The sequence below is a fragment of the Micrasema longulum genome, unplaced genomic scaffold, assembly GCF_059751315.1.
Source record: "Micrasema longulum isolate JH-2025_06_02 unplaced genomic scaffold, ASM5975131v1 h1tg000281l, whole genome shotgun sequence".
Taxonomy (NCBI): domain Eukaryota; kingdom Metazoa; phylum Arthropoda; class Insecta; order Trichoptera; family Brachycentridae; genus Micrasema; species Micrasema longulum.
The window spans coordinates 565,964-580,670 of record NW_028277485.1 but is presented as its reverse complement, the minus strand read 5'-3'; the positions used below and the strand labels follow the sequence as shown (position 1 = coordinate 580,670).

Sequence of the window (14,707 nt, the reverse complement as noted above, 5' to 3'; positions counted from 1 at the left end):
ATTTCTATATTATCTTCTCTGAATAGTTCTTCATCTTTGTTGTAATATGATAATATTAACAGCTCACAAGGGAGTTGAATCCAGTCCTTGTCTAGAAAAATTTAGACAAACACAAAATATTGTGAATAAATAAATGCCTAGACTTCCGTTTTCCTTTATCAAAATTTTTTTCCCTCTCCGTTGCAACAAATTTAGAACAAATAAATATTTAAGCACTATCGACAAAACCAAGAAAGGAGCTCGGCGCTGGCTTGGACATGTAGAACGAATGGACAGCGAAAGAACGGCTAAGAATATTTACAATGCGAATGTTGATGGATGCAGAAATAGAGGAAGATCGAGAAAGACATGGCATGACCGAATCCAACAAATACTTGAAGATGGACATGTCGGAAGTCGGAAGAATCGGCGCGTGTGCATGAGAAGATGTATGAATGTAGAGGAAGCGATATATGTATGCAAATACAGAGTAGTATGGCGTTCTATCCTCTCTGCCTACCCATACGGGGAAACGGCATGATGGTTTGTTGTTGTTGTAAATACAACATTATAATTATTTGATAATAAAGAAAAAGGCCTCCGTGGTGCAATGGCTTAGACGTTTTCGACTTATGAACGGAAGGTTTCGGGTTCGATTTCCGGTGAGAATACAAAAACTAAATGAGATTTTTTTACACTTAGATGTTCTTACTATACTTGATGCTGTAAGTCGCTACTGTAATTGGACTTCCAGGCCTGTTGTGGTGCAATAAAAAAATACTGTGTCATAATACATTTTTGAAAAAAATTGCGAGTTAAGTCGGGACTCTTCCATACTAAAATCGATGCATTTATAAATATTATGACACATCAATATAAAAAATAAAAAATTATGCATGCCAAAAAATACAATACAGATAAATAATTTAATGGCGTAGCAAAGTTCAAATCATGTATCGAAAATGTATTTCATTAATAATTTGAAAATTCGATTTTGTAATTAATTTTTATATAAAAAATAATAATAGTAATACATTTATGTAGTACAATAATTTAAAGAAACAGATTTATAAATAATTTTTCGTTTCGATTAGCTATTCTTAAAATACGTGTTTACAAATTATTAAGCATAACTATTAAGTTTATTCAAAGATGATTTCCATATTTTACATAAAAGGGTAATAATAAAGACAGCATCGATACTTTTTATTATCATTTGAATCATATTTTTTTGTTTTAAATAAGAATTAGCGTTCTTATAATTTAAATTTTAATGACTGTTTTCAACGAGTTGTAAATAACTCACTATTAGAAAATGGAAATCAAGTTGGCTCAGACCTCTGATCCGCGATTCCGCAACACAGATATGAATCTAAACGAAAAAATGTTTAAAATTAGTTTAATTTATTTATTTATTTATTTTTGCACCACGACAGGCCAGGAGGCCCAATTACAGTGGTGAATTACATCACAGAACACCCAGGCTTGAGAAAAATCACATTTTTAATTTTTGTGTTCTCACCGGGAATCGAACCCGGAACCTTTCGTGTGTGAGTCAAGCGTCTTGACCACTACACCACGGAGGCTGCCGTTAGATAACGGTTAGAATAAATTATAATTTTTATTTGCAATTAAGGCTCTAGTATTTTCTTTATAGTTGTTTAGAATGAGAAAATACATATCGATTTCAGAAAAAAAATTGTTTCAAAAACTTTGAGTTCTAGGAAAAGAAGCATTCTTATTGTTATTTTTATTTGATATGGGTACCAAGATGAAACAATTGTTGCAACCGAGTTGTACGTTGAGGGATAGGAATTTTAATTTTCTCGAAGACTTGGCAATCTAAGTTGTTATTAACTATTTTGTATAATAACAGGGTGTCAATGATGGTTCTGCTAAATTTCAATGTATCGATTTTGTGATGTAGTGCAGCTACTTCATAGTTATTAAAATGCACATTTTGACGATGGTTTAAGCGCTTCAACTTTTAAAAGTCCTTTCTATTCTTAAAATGTATTTAGAGTGTCGAGGAAACAATACTGCGGAGTAATATTCAAGGATACTGCGTACATGTGCAAAACGTAATGTTTTTAGTGTCTGTGGATTGTTAAAAGGCTTACAGACTCTTATGATGCCTAGAGATTTATAAGCTTGTTTGTACACAGAGCAAATTTAACTCTGATGGTAATACTTTGAGTTATATCTTACCTACGTCAATATAGGTTTCAGCCCTTTGCTCCATAAAAATAAATATAATGAATGTACGGAAATTAAAAAAAAAGTTTTTTGTTTACAGCTGGACGAAATAAATCAGCTCTTTCTTCCTCACATGCGAAATAAACTAATTTGGTTTTACCAAGACATGTGTGATGCGGAGTTCATGGCAACAGCTGACGGAGGTAAACCCTCCACAAGTGGAAGACAAAATAACTCCAAAGGACAATCCAACCCTCCGCAGCACATGAAGAAAAAGTTGTTCTTGTCAGATGGTTGGGACTACGCCTTTACTGGGGTGTGCATCTACATGTTCAGGATAAGCATCAGCAAACAACTCCCAGAGGAAGGCTTCCAGAAAGATTTGTAAGTTTCAAGAAAAATATTTTAATAAATTGTCAGTTTAAAAGAAGTAATATTTGTAATTTAAAATTGCACTAAAAATAATATAGAGAGTAAAATACTAAGTTTTTCTTGTGGAAATAAAGTCATTATTATATATTTAAAAAAAAACAATCTCCTTGCTCCAGTTTTCTATCTTTCTTTAATAACAAGTTTTAAGAAAGCATCGTGCTCAGGCGATGGATGGAAGGTTTCAGAAGGTCTACTTACACCATGAAAAACCTAGGCTTGGGAAAAATCACATTTGATTTTCGTGGTCTCACCGGAAATCGAACCTGGGACCCTCTATATGTGAAGCAAGCATCTTAGACTCGAGACTGCTAAGACATAAGTTAATCTAACTAAGTAATTTGATTGATACGTACTCTTTTCTAAGTTGTAAAAGCTTATTTTAAAATGTCGCTCCCTAATCCTTTATTTGTTATGTAAATTTAAATAATAAATTTAATGAAATTATTTTTCTGTTCAAGATTTTTACTTTATTTACTTTATTTATTATAAACGATATGTAGATACTCAAATTACTACAACGTTTCTACTGTTCTAATAAAGTAAACACTCGTGTTTAGAGAGGGAGTTCGTTGTACATTAATTTTTATTTTGTAAACAAGTTCTTTAAAACTAGATACTATTTTAAAAAAGAAACGTAATTTTCTACTCTATGGAGTTGAGAATAGGGTGAGCCTCGTGTGTTTTTGAAATTTAGATTTAAGTTATTTAATATTTGGTATTAATTTTAAAATTTCTGGAAGATTATTAAAGTACTATTATTTAAAGCTGAAGTTATATTGCACTTATGCATAGTAAATTTTTTGTAAATCAAGGGTTCCAAGAATTTTGTAAATTAGTGTTTTTTTTTTTGTTTCTTTTTTCTTTCTTTCTTTAAAAGCTTGTGTAATATATGCTTTTTTAAAGATGTCATCGATTGAGGGTACATCTAGTTTTTTAAAAACTAGTTTTGCAGGGTAAGTTCTAGGCTTTTTTAATATTATTTTTACGATTGTTTTTTAGGCAGTCAAAAGCAAAGATAATTTGATTAATTCACTATCCTAACAAGAAACTAAATTTTGAACACATTTGATGATATATTTTCGGACATCTTCCGTAATGTTAAATGGTGACGCATCGTCCTGAAATACAAAATCAAATTGACAAGTCAAAAATATTTTATTCGAATGCAATGCCCTTTTGTCGGTTGCTTACGGCGAAACGAGATTTCTTTCTGATTAGTTTGTCTGGCGGATCGTAGACGGTCATGCTTTATTTTGTTTCATTGCTTTCTTGGTGCTAGACGTTTTGGAATTTTCTTACAAGATCACTAAATAATTCGGCATTGTGTCACGAAGATCGCTCAGTTTACTACCCGAATTGACTGATTTTGTTTATCAAAGAAATATTGCAATCGTTAAACATTTTGCTGCGTGACTTAGACCATTTTTCAAAATGTATTTTACAACAGTCTGCCGTGATATTTTGTAATCACTGAAATATTGATATAAAATATAATATTGTTTATTTATCCGCGATTCCTTAAATGCGCATATTATATTATATTATAATTTCGGAGGAGGCGTCTGCGAGACATTGCATACATTTATTTATTTTTATTTAAAATATGCGTGCTGTTCAGATATATATGGAACCGATATTTATGTAACAATGTAATTTTATTTTTAGTATTTTAAAATAATATTGCACCCCGGGAATAATAGTGGCACAAAAAAAAACATTTTCATAAAAGAGCAATCAGTAAACTAACATTTGTTCGCAAAAACAAAGACAACTTAAACATAACTTAATGTTCACTCACTTGTACCATTTAGTTTCAAATGCTTTCAGAAATAAACTCACTTGTTCACTCACTTGTACCATCTAGTTTTAAATGCTTTCAGAAATAAAAATGGCATAATTATCATTATTCCACCATTTATTCTAGAATGTGAGTAAAAAAGTAGAGTAGAATATTGACTTTTTGCATTGAAGGCCACATTTATTTTTAAGAATTATACAGGTAACAATGCGGATGCTAATATATTCAGAAATATTTCTGCATACTTGATATAAAAACGTCACATTTGGACTTGTGCCCCAATTACTGTTCACGTGCGATATGTATGCTTTCACTTTCCATTATGTTGTATTCCAACTCAACTCAGGGTTTTTGGTCTCATGGAGTTTGGGATACGTTACTATTTTATGTAACATGTGCATCTACTTTATAAAAAAATAAAATTTCTAAAAATATGTACACTGTGAACTGAGATGACAGTGGCCCCCATTTTCTTTGTGTTCCAAACAATAAAATAATATGCGAATTTCCTTTTTTAATATCAATCATTCATCACTAAACGAAGTTGCACTTTTGTTCCATAGGTACTGTGGAATTTTGGATGCCAGAACGGTTGGTATGGTTACAGGTATTGAGAGAATTATGGAATGTGTCTATATGGAAGCATTGGCTCATCCTTCGGCAGAAGATGACGATGATGGAAAGTGTCCCATGGTGAAAAACCAGCTTCTGCCAGGGTTGAGATCATTTTGTAGTGCACTAAAAGGTAATTTATAAAAGTTAATGTGCGATTTCTATAGTGTTTACCCACTTTTTTAAATCGTACAGTTTTTATTGATTAGATTTATATGAAGTTGTACTCAAGAAAGACTTAAACTCTGACTTAAAGTCTCGTTTTACTAACTTATCCATATCAGAAAGAAATAATATAAGTGCTTAAATTATTTCTTTAAAAATGTAAAAATTTCCTTTAGTTTGTGAAGAAGTTTGCGACGAAAAAAATATATTTGATGATGGAAAAATTATAACGAGAAATTTGGATGGCCCGGAAAGTATAAAAGCCTTAGCAAAACGGCCAGAAGAAGTCGCTATTCTCGAAGAGAGGGTTTCAGCTTGGATCAAACGTGTAATGGAGGTATTTACAGATACATACACACGTGTAACTTTTAATCCGAATACTCTATTGGATTCCAGTTTATATGCTTTTCTTTTAGGTACTCATGGAAAGTGAACAGCTCCGGAGGGAAGTTGATTCGAGTGGTCCTCAAGATGAACTAGAGTATTGGAAAAAACGAGGAGCTCAGTTCTCACAACTAGTATCTCACCTTCAGGTATACTGAAAAAAAGTATCATCATCAGATTTATTTTCCTTAAACCTAAAAAATAATGAATGTTTATTGTCCTTTATCTTCTTGAAGGATCCCGAGGTGCAGACTACGTTAGCTTGCTTACAAGCCGCTCAATCAAAAGTATTGAGACTTTGGAAGGAGACCGATCATAAGATGACTTTTTGCTACAACGAAGCGCGAGATAACGCCAAGTTTATCCAAGTTATGGAGAAATGTTGCCATTCGCTATATTTGGATGCTCCAATCAAAATGAGGGACTCGATTCTCAACCTTCTCCAGACGGTTAGACTTATTCACAGCGTGTCACAATTTTACAACACCTCCGAAAGAACGTCCTCCTTGATGGTTAAGGTAACTCGAAAACTATTCTGAATAAACAACGTAACGTGATAAATGACCTTCGACAAAATAAACGTTCATTTTGATTTCGCAGAAATGTAGTTTAATGACTCCAGTTTTTACTATCCCTCACCAGTTTTCTTTGGATTTGATAAAAATGTTTACCAAGAATACTGTTCGGTTTCAGATTACAAACCAAATGATAGAGACATGCAAACAATACATTACTTGCCGGGGAAAAGAGACAATTTGGAGTCAGGATCGTGCGCAAGTTAGAGATAAGATGATCAGTTGCATTAGACTAAATCAAACTTATCGATCTACGTACGCCCTCATTAAATCTCAGCCCTTCCTCCCGGATCAGCAACCTTTTGGTTTCTCAGAGAACTACGTTTTCGGAAAGTTTGATACTTTTTGCTTAAGGCTGGGGAAGATTATAGCGATGTTTGATTTAGTCGATGATTATAATGGACTATTTAAGAAGAGAATGGAAGGACTCCTTCTTGGTGAAGGTAACGCACGTTAAAATATAACGAATTAAAATAATATTAGGATTTTTTTCCTTTGTTTTCTAACAAAATTTCGGATTTTATTTAGATTTGGAGGAAGCGATGCATACATTTGAAGAGGCCAAATCCGGTGTAACAACAAAACAGTATGACTACCTTGATCACCGCAATACCGAATTTGATAAAGATTTTGAAATATTTATGGAAAAAACAAATGCGTTGAAGGAAAGTATCGGCAATTGTATTGAACTCAACTTTTCTAACGTCTGGGAGACTCCACAGGGGATTAAATTTTTAGTTCGATTTGAAAAGGTAAGAAATTAAATTAAATACGTACAAGAAATAGGAAGCCAAATTAGCTCATAATGCTTGTTGTATTTTTTAGGTGAGTGAAAAAATTCCCTTGACGGAACTAGATGAAAAATATGATAGAGTCTTGGCGTATTGCGAACGGGAAGTTGAAAGAATTTTAAAACTCTATAGGAAACAAAAAGATGACCCACCTGTTCCTAGAAACTTTCCCCCGATTGCAGGTTAAAAATTGTGTTTATAAGAAAGTTACCTATTTATATTCTATGTAAATATTTTCAGACGTTGCCTAGTACGTGAAATTATTATCTCAGATGAATCTCTTTACAACACTAAAGATTTTAGCGCTTAACTTCACTAAAATAAACAGATGGAAGAATTGAATAAATACGGATGTTCAAACATAGGCAAAATGCCGAATGTTACAGTGTGTAAAGTGACCATTTAAACCGGCCAATGACAGGTCATGAGCCCTAGACTTCCATATTTCTTTTCTAGAATTTATTCTATCTCTGTCGTAAAGTTTTGATTAAACGTATTTATGATTTTATTTTACTTGCAGGCCGTATCAAATGGGCAAGATGTCTAAAATCCAACCTGTCAGAACAAGTTGAAAGTGTTTCGGCACATCCTGTACTGAAAGAGATGCCAGCTACCGTTGATATGTTGAGAAAGTATGATAATGTAAAGCACACGTTAGAAACTTATGAAAATGAAATGAAAAACCTTTGGATGAACCAAAATGTAAATACGCTTTTTTACGCAATAAATATATGTAAAGCTAGCCGCTTTAGAAATATTTTCATCATATTTTATTTATTAAAGGTATGGGATGTGGATGACAGTTTGAACAAGACGCTCCTGGCTTTAGAATCAGACTCTGGAAAGGTGAAAGTCAATTTGGATTCCACAATCAAACTTCTTATCAGGGAGTCAGATTGTTTGACAAAGATGGATATTGAATTACCAGTTGTCTGTCAGGCTCTGTACGCTAAGAAAGATTACTTTACTCTTGTGAATGATTCTCTCCAGGTAAATAGTTTTGATTATGTATGTGTTAAAATAAAACTGTAGAAACTTGCCCTAAATGTTACTTTTACATTTTTAATCCCGATAGTAACACTGCAAATATAAACCATGTTTAACCTGCTTGGCCTGATCCACTCTTCAATCACTTCACTTCTTGATAGTAATGTTAAAGTGTGAGAATTACTATCCTTATGGACACTGGAAGTAAGTTGCACAATTTAATCGAGAAGTTAACCAATCCTCGTTGACCGACAGTCGTGTTAATTTAATTTAATTTATATTGATTTAAATGTACAGTACAGCACTTCTGCCAATTACACTGTTCATATTTACAAAATAAGTTTATAAAAAAAGCACAATCGATTAAGGTTCAACATATTGTCCATAAAAACAATAGTGAACAAAGACGAATAAGTCACTAATACACATTATGATACATAGTTAGAGAGGGAGAGTCTAAAACTGGTAATCCTAGCATGGAAAAGATCCACCTCTCTCGGTAGGCTGTTTAACAGACGAATCATATTCCCCTCAGGCATCATCAACGGTAAATTTATTTTGCATACTGGAAGAACAACGGTCTGCCAAGCTCGGTATATGTAATTTTATGAGCTCCAAATGTAGGGTTTGTAAATCAACCCGTTCAGAAGTTTTAACCCTTCAATGCCCAATTTTTCAAATTCTAACTTATAGCATATTTTCACATATGTTTTTTGATGCAAATACTGCGAAAAATAATGATAAAAAAAGTAAAACATTTTCAGTTTTATCACAACATTTTAGTTTTTCCAAATGTTTGTAGACAAAAGACTGGATTTCACTTCCTCGGGAGTCATTAAGATTATCAAATCACAACAGGGATGGAGAATACCTTAAAGATCGGAATATGGAAGTCTAGGTATTTACAGGGCTTATGACCTGTCACTGGCTGGTTTAAGTGGCCAATTTACACTCTGTGTAACATTCACCATTTTGCCTATGTTTAAACATTCATATTTCTTTAATTCTTCCATTTGTTGATTTTGGTAAAGTTAAAGAGCTGAAACCTTCATTGTTGTGAAGAGATTCATCTAACTGAATTATTTCACATACTAGGCTATATCTAACAACACTTTTCAAACTTCTTCTTGGACCAGTTGGTTTTATTACAATATTTGAGTTTATCCAAAAATACTGGATTTCACCCCCCCGGGAGTTATTAAGATTAACAAATTACAACAGGGATGGAGAACACCTTAAAGAAGGGAATATTAGTAAATAATTAATCTCTTTTTTACAACAATAAAGATTTCAGCTCTTTAACTTCACTAAAATCAACAAATAGAAGCATTGAATAAATGTATGTTCAAACAGGCAAAATGGTTAAACCAGCCAATGACAGGTCATAAGCCCTGTAAATGCTTAGACATCCATATTCCCTTCTTTCAGGTTTTCTCCATCCCTGTAGAATTTGTTAATTTTCAGTTTTGATTTCGCATTTTAGTTCATGTGAACAATATGCTACATCGGGCATTCAAGGGTTAACAAATACAAGAATGTAAGGAAAACAAGAAATAACGATTCTTACAATCATCTTTTTATATAATAATGAAAGTTACGGAAACAATTATAACTTCAAACCTTAAAAAAAAAAAAAAACAAAGAAATCACCATATAAAATTACACTTTTGACAGAATTCGTGCAACTAACTTTTTGTTTCAAATTTGATCGAAAATTTTTACCGCGGTGGCGACTTTTTAAAATGAATTATAATGACTAGTATGTATACAATATGAAATAGCTAGTCGCCGAGTTATAAACATGTTTGAAATCACTTTTATCACCGATTATCAGTATGTGGCAGATCGTCTACTTTGGGCATTGTCGGGTTAAGGCCATAATAAGGAAGGCAGTGCTCCTTCTGGCTCGCAAGCCAGTGTTACCAAGACAAGACAAGGAACAATGATGGGTACTGCAATGGTTTCAAAATGATGCTGCAAAAAGGTTTAAAGTTTTCCATCATCAGGGTGTAGTATTTCTAGTATTTGTGTTTTGTCGTATTGCACAATAGATGAACCTAAAATAATTCTTGAATTATTTTCAGTTCTTAATCAACGATTTCTTAACAACTGTTCGCCGCGTGAAGCTGGAAGTCCGTCCTCTGTTCCTTCCCCAGTTGGTCTGGCTGTCCATGTTGCTAGTGCCAGCCCTACGGACCCTTCGCTGGACCAGCCCAGAATGGAAGAGTTTTGTGGATAGGACCAACACGGCCATCAGAAGTTTCGACGTCTTGGTCACGAGAGTGCACGATGTTTACTCCAATCGGATTTTGCTAGTGATATCAAGCATGCAAGAAATCTGTTTACATGCTTTGCCAGGTAAAAAATTTAGCATTGGTCTATGTCCAAGCGAATGAGGAATACAGTTATGTGTGAAATAAAATCGTTGGTATACTGGCAAACAGCTTTAACTTCAAATCCCTGTTGTAAGTTTTGTTCCAATTTTACTCTTTTATATCTTATTTAAATATAGTAAGATGTTAAGTGCTCATTTAAGAACATGTTTTTAATTTTTCAGTTACTTAATTTTATATTAAGTAAATATTAAGTTATTTAAAACTTTTAGCCTAAATAAAATACTGGGTATACGACTTAACCTTAAATTTATTTTGAAAACTACAGATATATGACTTAGTGCATTTTGACAGTTTGTAGAGCGTTAAAAACTTTACAAAACTGCATAATTAAGTCAAATCCGCATATTTTCGAGTTAACGTTTTTTGCCAGTATACCCACGAGTCCTGGACGGGTGTTTTCGACTCGATAGCAAAAAAGTTAATAGAGTAGAGAAAATTCTGCCACGAAGTGTACCTAGTGGTTGCCTATTATGCTTGAGGTGCCGGGTTTGATTCCTGATAAGGTCGGCATTGTCCCCAAACTAGCACCTTAGGCTAAGATTGATCCCTTTTTTTTTTTACAAAATAACCATATTGTGGTATGAGAGTGGTTAAAACCTGGCTAGACAATAATCTACTTGCCCTGAATGTGAATGTAACAAGTTATTACCTGAATGCCACCTTAATCAAGAAATAAGATCTGATTGTTCGGGCCAGCTTTTAAAACTAGTTGACTATATTAAATATGTGCGAATAATCATTGACCAAAATTTACAATGGGACGTACAGACCCAATCGCCGGTTTTCATATTAAGAATGCTGTGTCATGTATTCTGCTCACTCAAGAATATCCTAGACATTAGCACTCTCAGACCTGTGTATTTTGCTCTTTTCCAGTCAGTAGCTACCTATGGTTTAATGAGCTGGGGAGGTTGCACGGCGTCTATCACGAACCCCCCTAATAAATGTAAAAATAATAATTCTTAGAGTGATTCTTCGATGTCCCCCAACTTTCTCGTCTGAAACATTGTTTCAATTTATGAAGGTACTGGACATAATTTTTTTTTAAAAAAGAGTCATTGACACTGGTCATGCGGTTACAAGAGGAGATCCCAGCAGAATGCTCCTACGAGGTTTTCCTGTAAAATGAATAATTTAATACCAAAAAGACGTACGATTTTCGCTCAGAGAAATTTCTCTTTTGTGGCCCCAAGAGTGTTCAATTTCCTTGATGAACATATTAAGTTCTCCAAATCGAAAACTATTTTCAGGAGAATTGTGGATGTTTGGATTTTGTCTAAGGGAAGAGACCATTGCAGGAGACTGCTACAAGACATTGCATAGATTTATATGTAAATAATACTATTAAGCGCATAGTCCAGATGTTTATTAAAATACATGTTTATGTAATAATTTTAATTTGTAGTATTCATAAGTAATATATCTGAATATGAATAAATAAATAAAATAAATTTAAAAAAATTAAAAAAAAAAAACATAAGTTGATTTTTTTTAAATATGTAGAGATTGTTAACTTCAGACAAAATTTACTAAATGGATTATAAAAAATGTTTCATTATATTTTTTCCTTTATTATCAAGCCGGTGTTTGTGGTTAAGGTGGTTATTCTTTTAAATTGCATTTATAAAAAGCATGTACATACATTAAAAAAAAAAAATATTTTACGACTAAAAGAACGATTAAACCGCACCTCATTTTAATGCAAGCTGAAATCGTAATTTTTTAAAACATTTTTTTCAACTAGTACAAACATAGTTTTATGAAATTAATATTACTTTATATTTTTTAATCAATAAATTGTCACAATGTTATATTTTTTTCCTTCAATATATCGCTGCTTAAATTCAGGCCAAAGGCCTTTAGCAAGGGCAACAAATGTAAAACCCCGAAATTTCGTTTTGTTGCAAAAATTAGATTTAAATTGGTTAAGTTTTTCTATGAGAAAAATATTTCCATGGATTTTGAACTATAAATTACCTAAATCGCTTAAAAGTCCTTTTGGCATTTTTATTTTGATACAGCTTTAAAAAAAACCTTAAATACAGCTTTACAAAACGCACCTAACGATATTAAAAACACGAATAGATATAAAAAAGTAATATTATTTAAAAAATGTGATTGGCTCTACTGAAAAAAGATAAAATTCGATATGTGGACCTTTTGAATTTATTTTACGCTGTTTATACAGCGATATTATATATTTATTTGTAGGCAATATAGGTTCTGCCGGGATAAATCCCGCCCACAGAAAGTAACGATTAAGTTCTAGTACTCATAAATAACGAAATTATCAATATTATTAACTAATTTATTATAATTTTTTATTTTCTTTGTTTGTTTTTTTCTTCAATTGTGCCTGAATGTATTATAAAAAATAGTGTTGCCATTTTTTTAGTGGACTAAGTCCGTTGGTAAATAAATTGTTAAAACATAACAATTTTGGTTTTGGTAACATTTTAAGGATGTCTGGATTGTCTGGCATTCTAGAAAAACCCGTAATGACATTTATTTATTCATTTTATAGAAGTAAACAGTCAACATTATGATTAAATTAAATAATAAAGATAAGGTTGAAAGACGAGAGTTTCTAAATAATCATATATATTTAATTATGGTACATTCTTAAAAGTGGGAGTTTGACGTTTGCGAAAAGAATGCCATATTTAAAACAATAATTATTTTATGTTTTGGAATTCAACCATAAACAAGTACAAATGTACCTACTTAAATTAAAAATTTTAGCATTAACAATTTTTAGTTTTGGAATTTAATCACAAACAAGTATCTAGGTACCTACTTATCAACGAAAAGTCTTTTGCTAACGTTTGGGCAGGACAACGTCTGTCGGGTCCGCTAGTATGTATATATATATAGATATGTAAGACGGTGTGTATTTGTATGAAAGTAAGTGTTCAGGTGTGTGTAAAGCTAGGGTTTCCTAGGACAGCGGTGCCCGTATCTTAACGGCCGTAGTGAACGGTGATGCGGTGGACAGCCGTCGTAGTGGTGACTAGAGAGTGGTTTTATTTTTTAACGGTGTTATCAACACCATTTTTATAGGAAACCACTCTCTAGTCACCATTACGACGGCTGTCAACCGCATTAATGTTCACTACGGCCGTTAAAATACGGGCACCGCTGTCCTAGGAAACCCGAGCTTAAGCGTGTGCATAACTAAAAATCAAGCGGGAGTGTATCGCAGTTAGATATAATGAGTCGTAAGTTAAGAGGCATGTTAATTTTCTTAATAAGAATGATAGAGGAAAGAGTGTTATGCATTATTAGTGCTACAGACTGGTAAACGGAATAAATATTTATTTCGTGTTCCGCGAAAGGGGATATTAAAAATAATTTTGGCGAGTAGGTTTAAAGAGTCAACGTTATATTTAATCATTTATATAAAAAGCAAAACTCTGATATGAGTATAAAAAAGGTTTAAGTGTATGTACGAGTACAAACCGCTAACTCAATGAATTTAAAATAGTAATATGCTTTCTTAGCGACTTTAACAATGTTTTTTTTAACGATTCAATATTGTTTTACAGAAGACGATCCATGGAATATCGAAGAATTCTTAGAGAAAACTGAATCGACATGCAGGTATATAAATCTTTTTTTGATACCTTATTGATTTTTCACACAAAAATGGTAATCCATGTCTGAGAGATGTAAACTACAGTCTTGTACCAGAATCCTGGACATGTATGTTCGACTCGATGGCTACCCTCAGGCAAAAATCCTGAAATGAGAAATCGAGTGGTGATCAATTTTATTGATGATTATAATAATAATAAAAAAATCTTTATTAACCATAATACGAGTATATTTAAGGTGATAAATACAAAAAATCAATATTTATTATTAAATAAAAAAAGGTATACACGGTGGCGGACTTATTGCCACTAGCAATTTCTTAACATCTGACCAATAATAAATAAAAAAATACAATATTGAAAAAAAGTAAAAATAAAATGAAATAATAAAGTAAAAAATAAAAAGTTATGAAAATACAAACGGTAAAAACATTATAAACATAATATTATGCATTATCCTATCATATAAAAAGTTCATTTTTATTCCAATAGTTTTAAATTAATTTCAATAATGATTAACTCAAATTTTCAATACATTTTTTTTTGCTACAAATTAATCTGAAAAATATAATTGCACTGGAAATGTCAATAATTATGGTAGCAGGAGAGAAGTAAAAAAAAAGTTTTATACCGCAATATTTCATTATTGTGACCCTGGACTGATATCTGTGTAAGATCAGTGTAAGATGTATCGGTGTAAGACTGATCATCTTACCTTCATGAAACAAAAATGATCAAGATACGCCGCGATTGGTGTAACGATGCAGTGCACTATTCACCATTAGGTACGGAAAGGAAA

At 32.4% G+C, this 14,707-nt stretch overlaps 1 protein-coding gene across 1 annotated transcript in view; it reads left to right on the top strand.

Moving 5' to 3' along the window:
* LOC148282870 (dynein axonemal heavy chain 5-like) overlaps window positions 1-14,707 on the top strand; it is a 62,673-nt gene that overhangs the window by 16,305 nt on the left and 31,661 nt on the right. Inside the window, 12 exon segments of the mRNA XM_088224374.1 lie at window positions 2,276-2,559; window positions 4,969-5,150; window positions 5,359-5,519; window positions 5,599-5,715; window positions 5,803-6,084; window positions 6,260-6,584; window positions 6,670-6,893; window positions 6,967-7,114; window positions 7,453-7,634; window positions 7,716-7,922; window positions 10,004-10,277; window positions 13,861-13,915. Coding sequence (XP_088080500.1) covers window positions 2,276-2,559; window positions 4,969-5,150; window positions 5,359-5,519; window positions 5,599-5,715; window positions 5,803-6,084; window positions 6,260-6,584; window positions 6,670-6,893; window positions 6,967-7,114; window positions 7,453-7,634; window positions 7,716-7,922; window positions 10,004-10,277; window positions 13,861-13,915 — 2,441 coding nt within the window.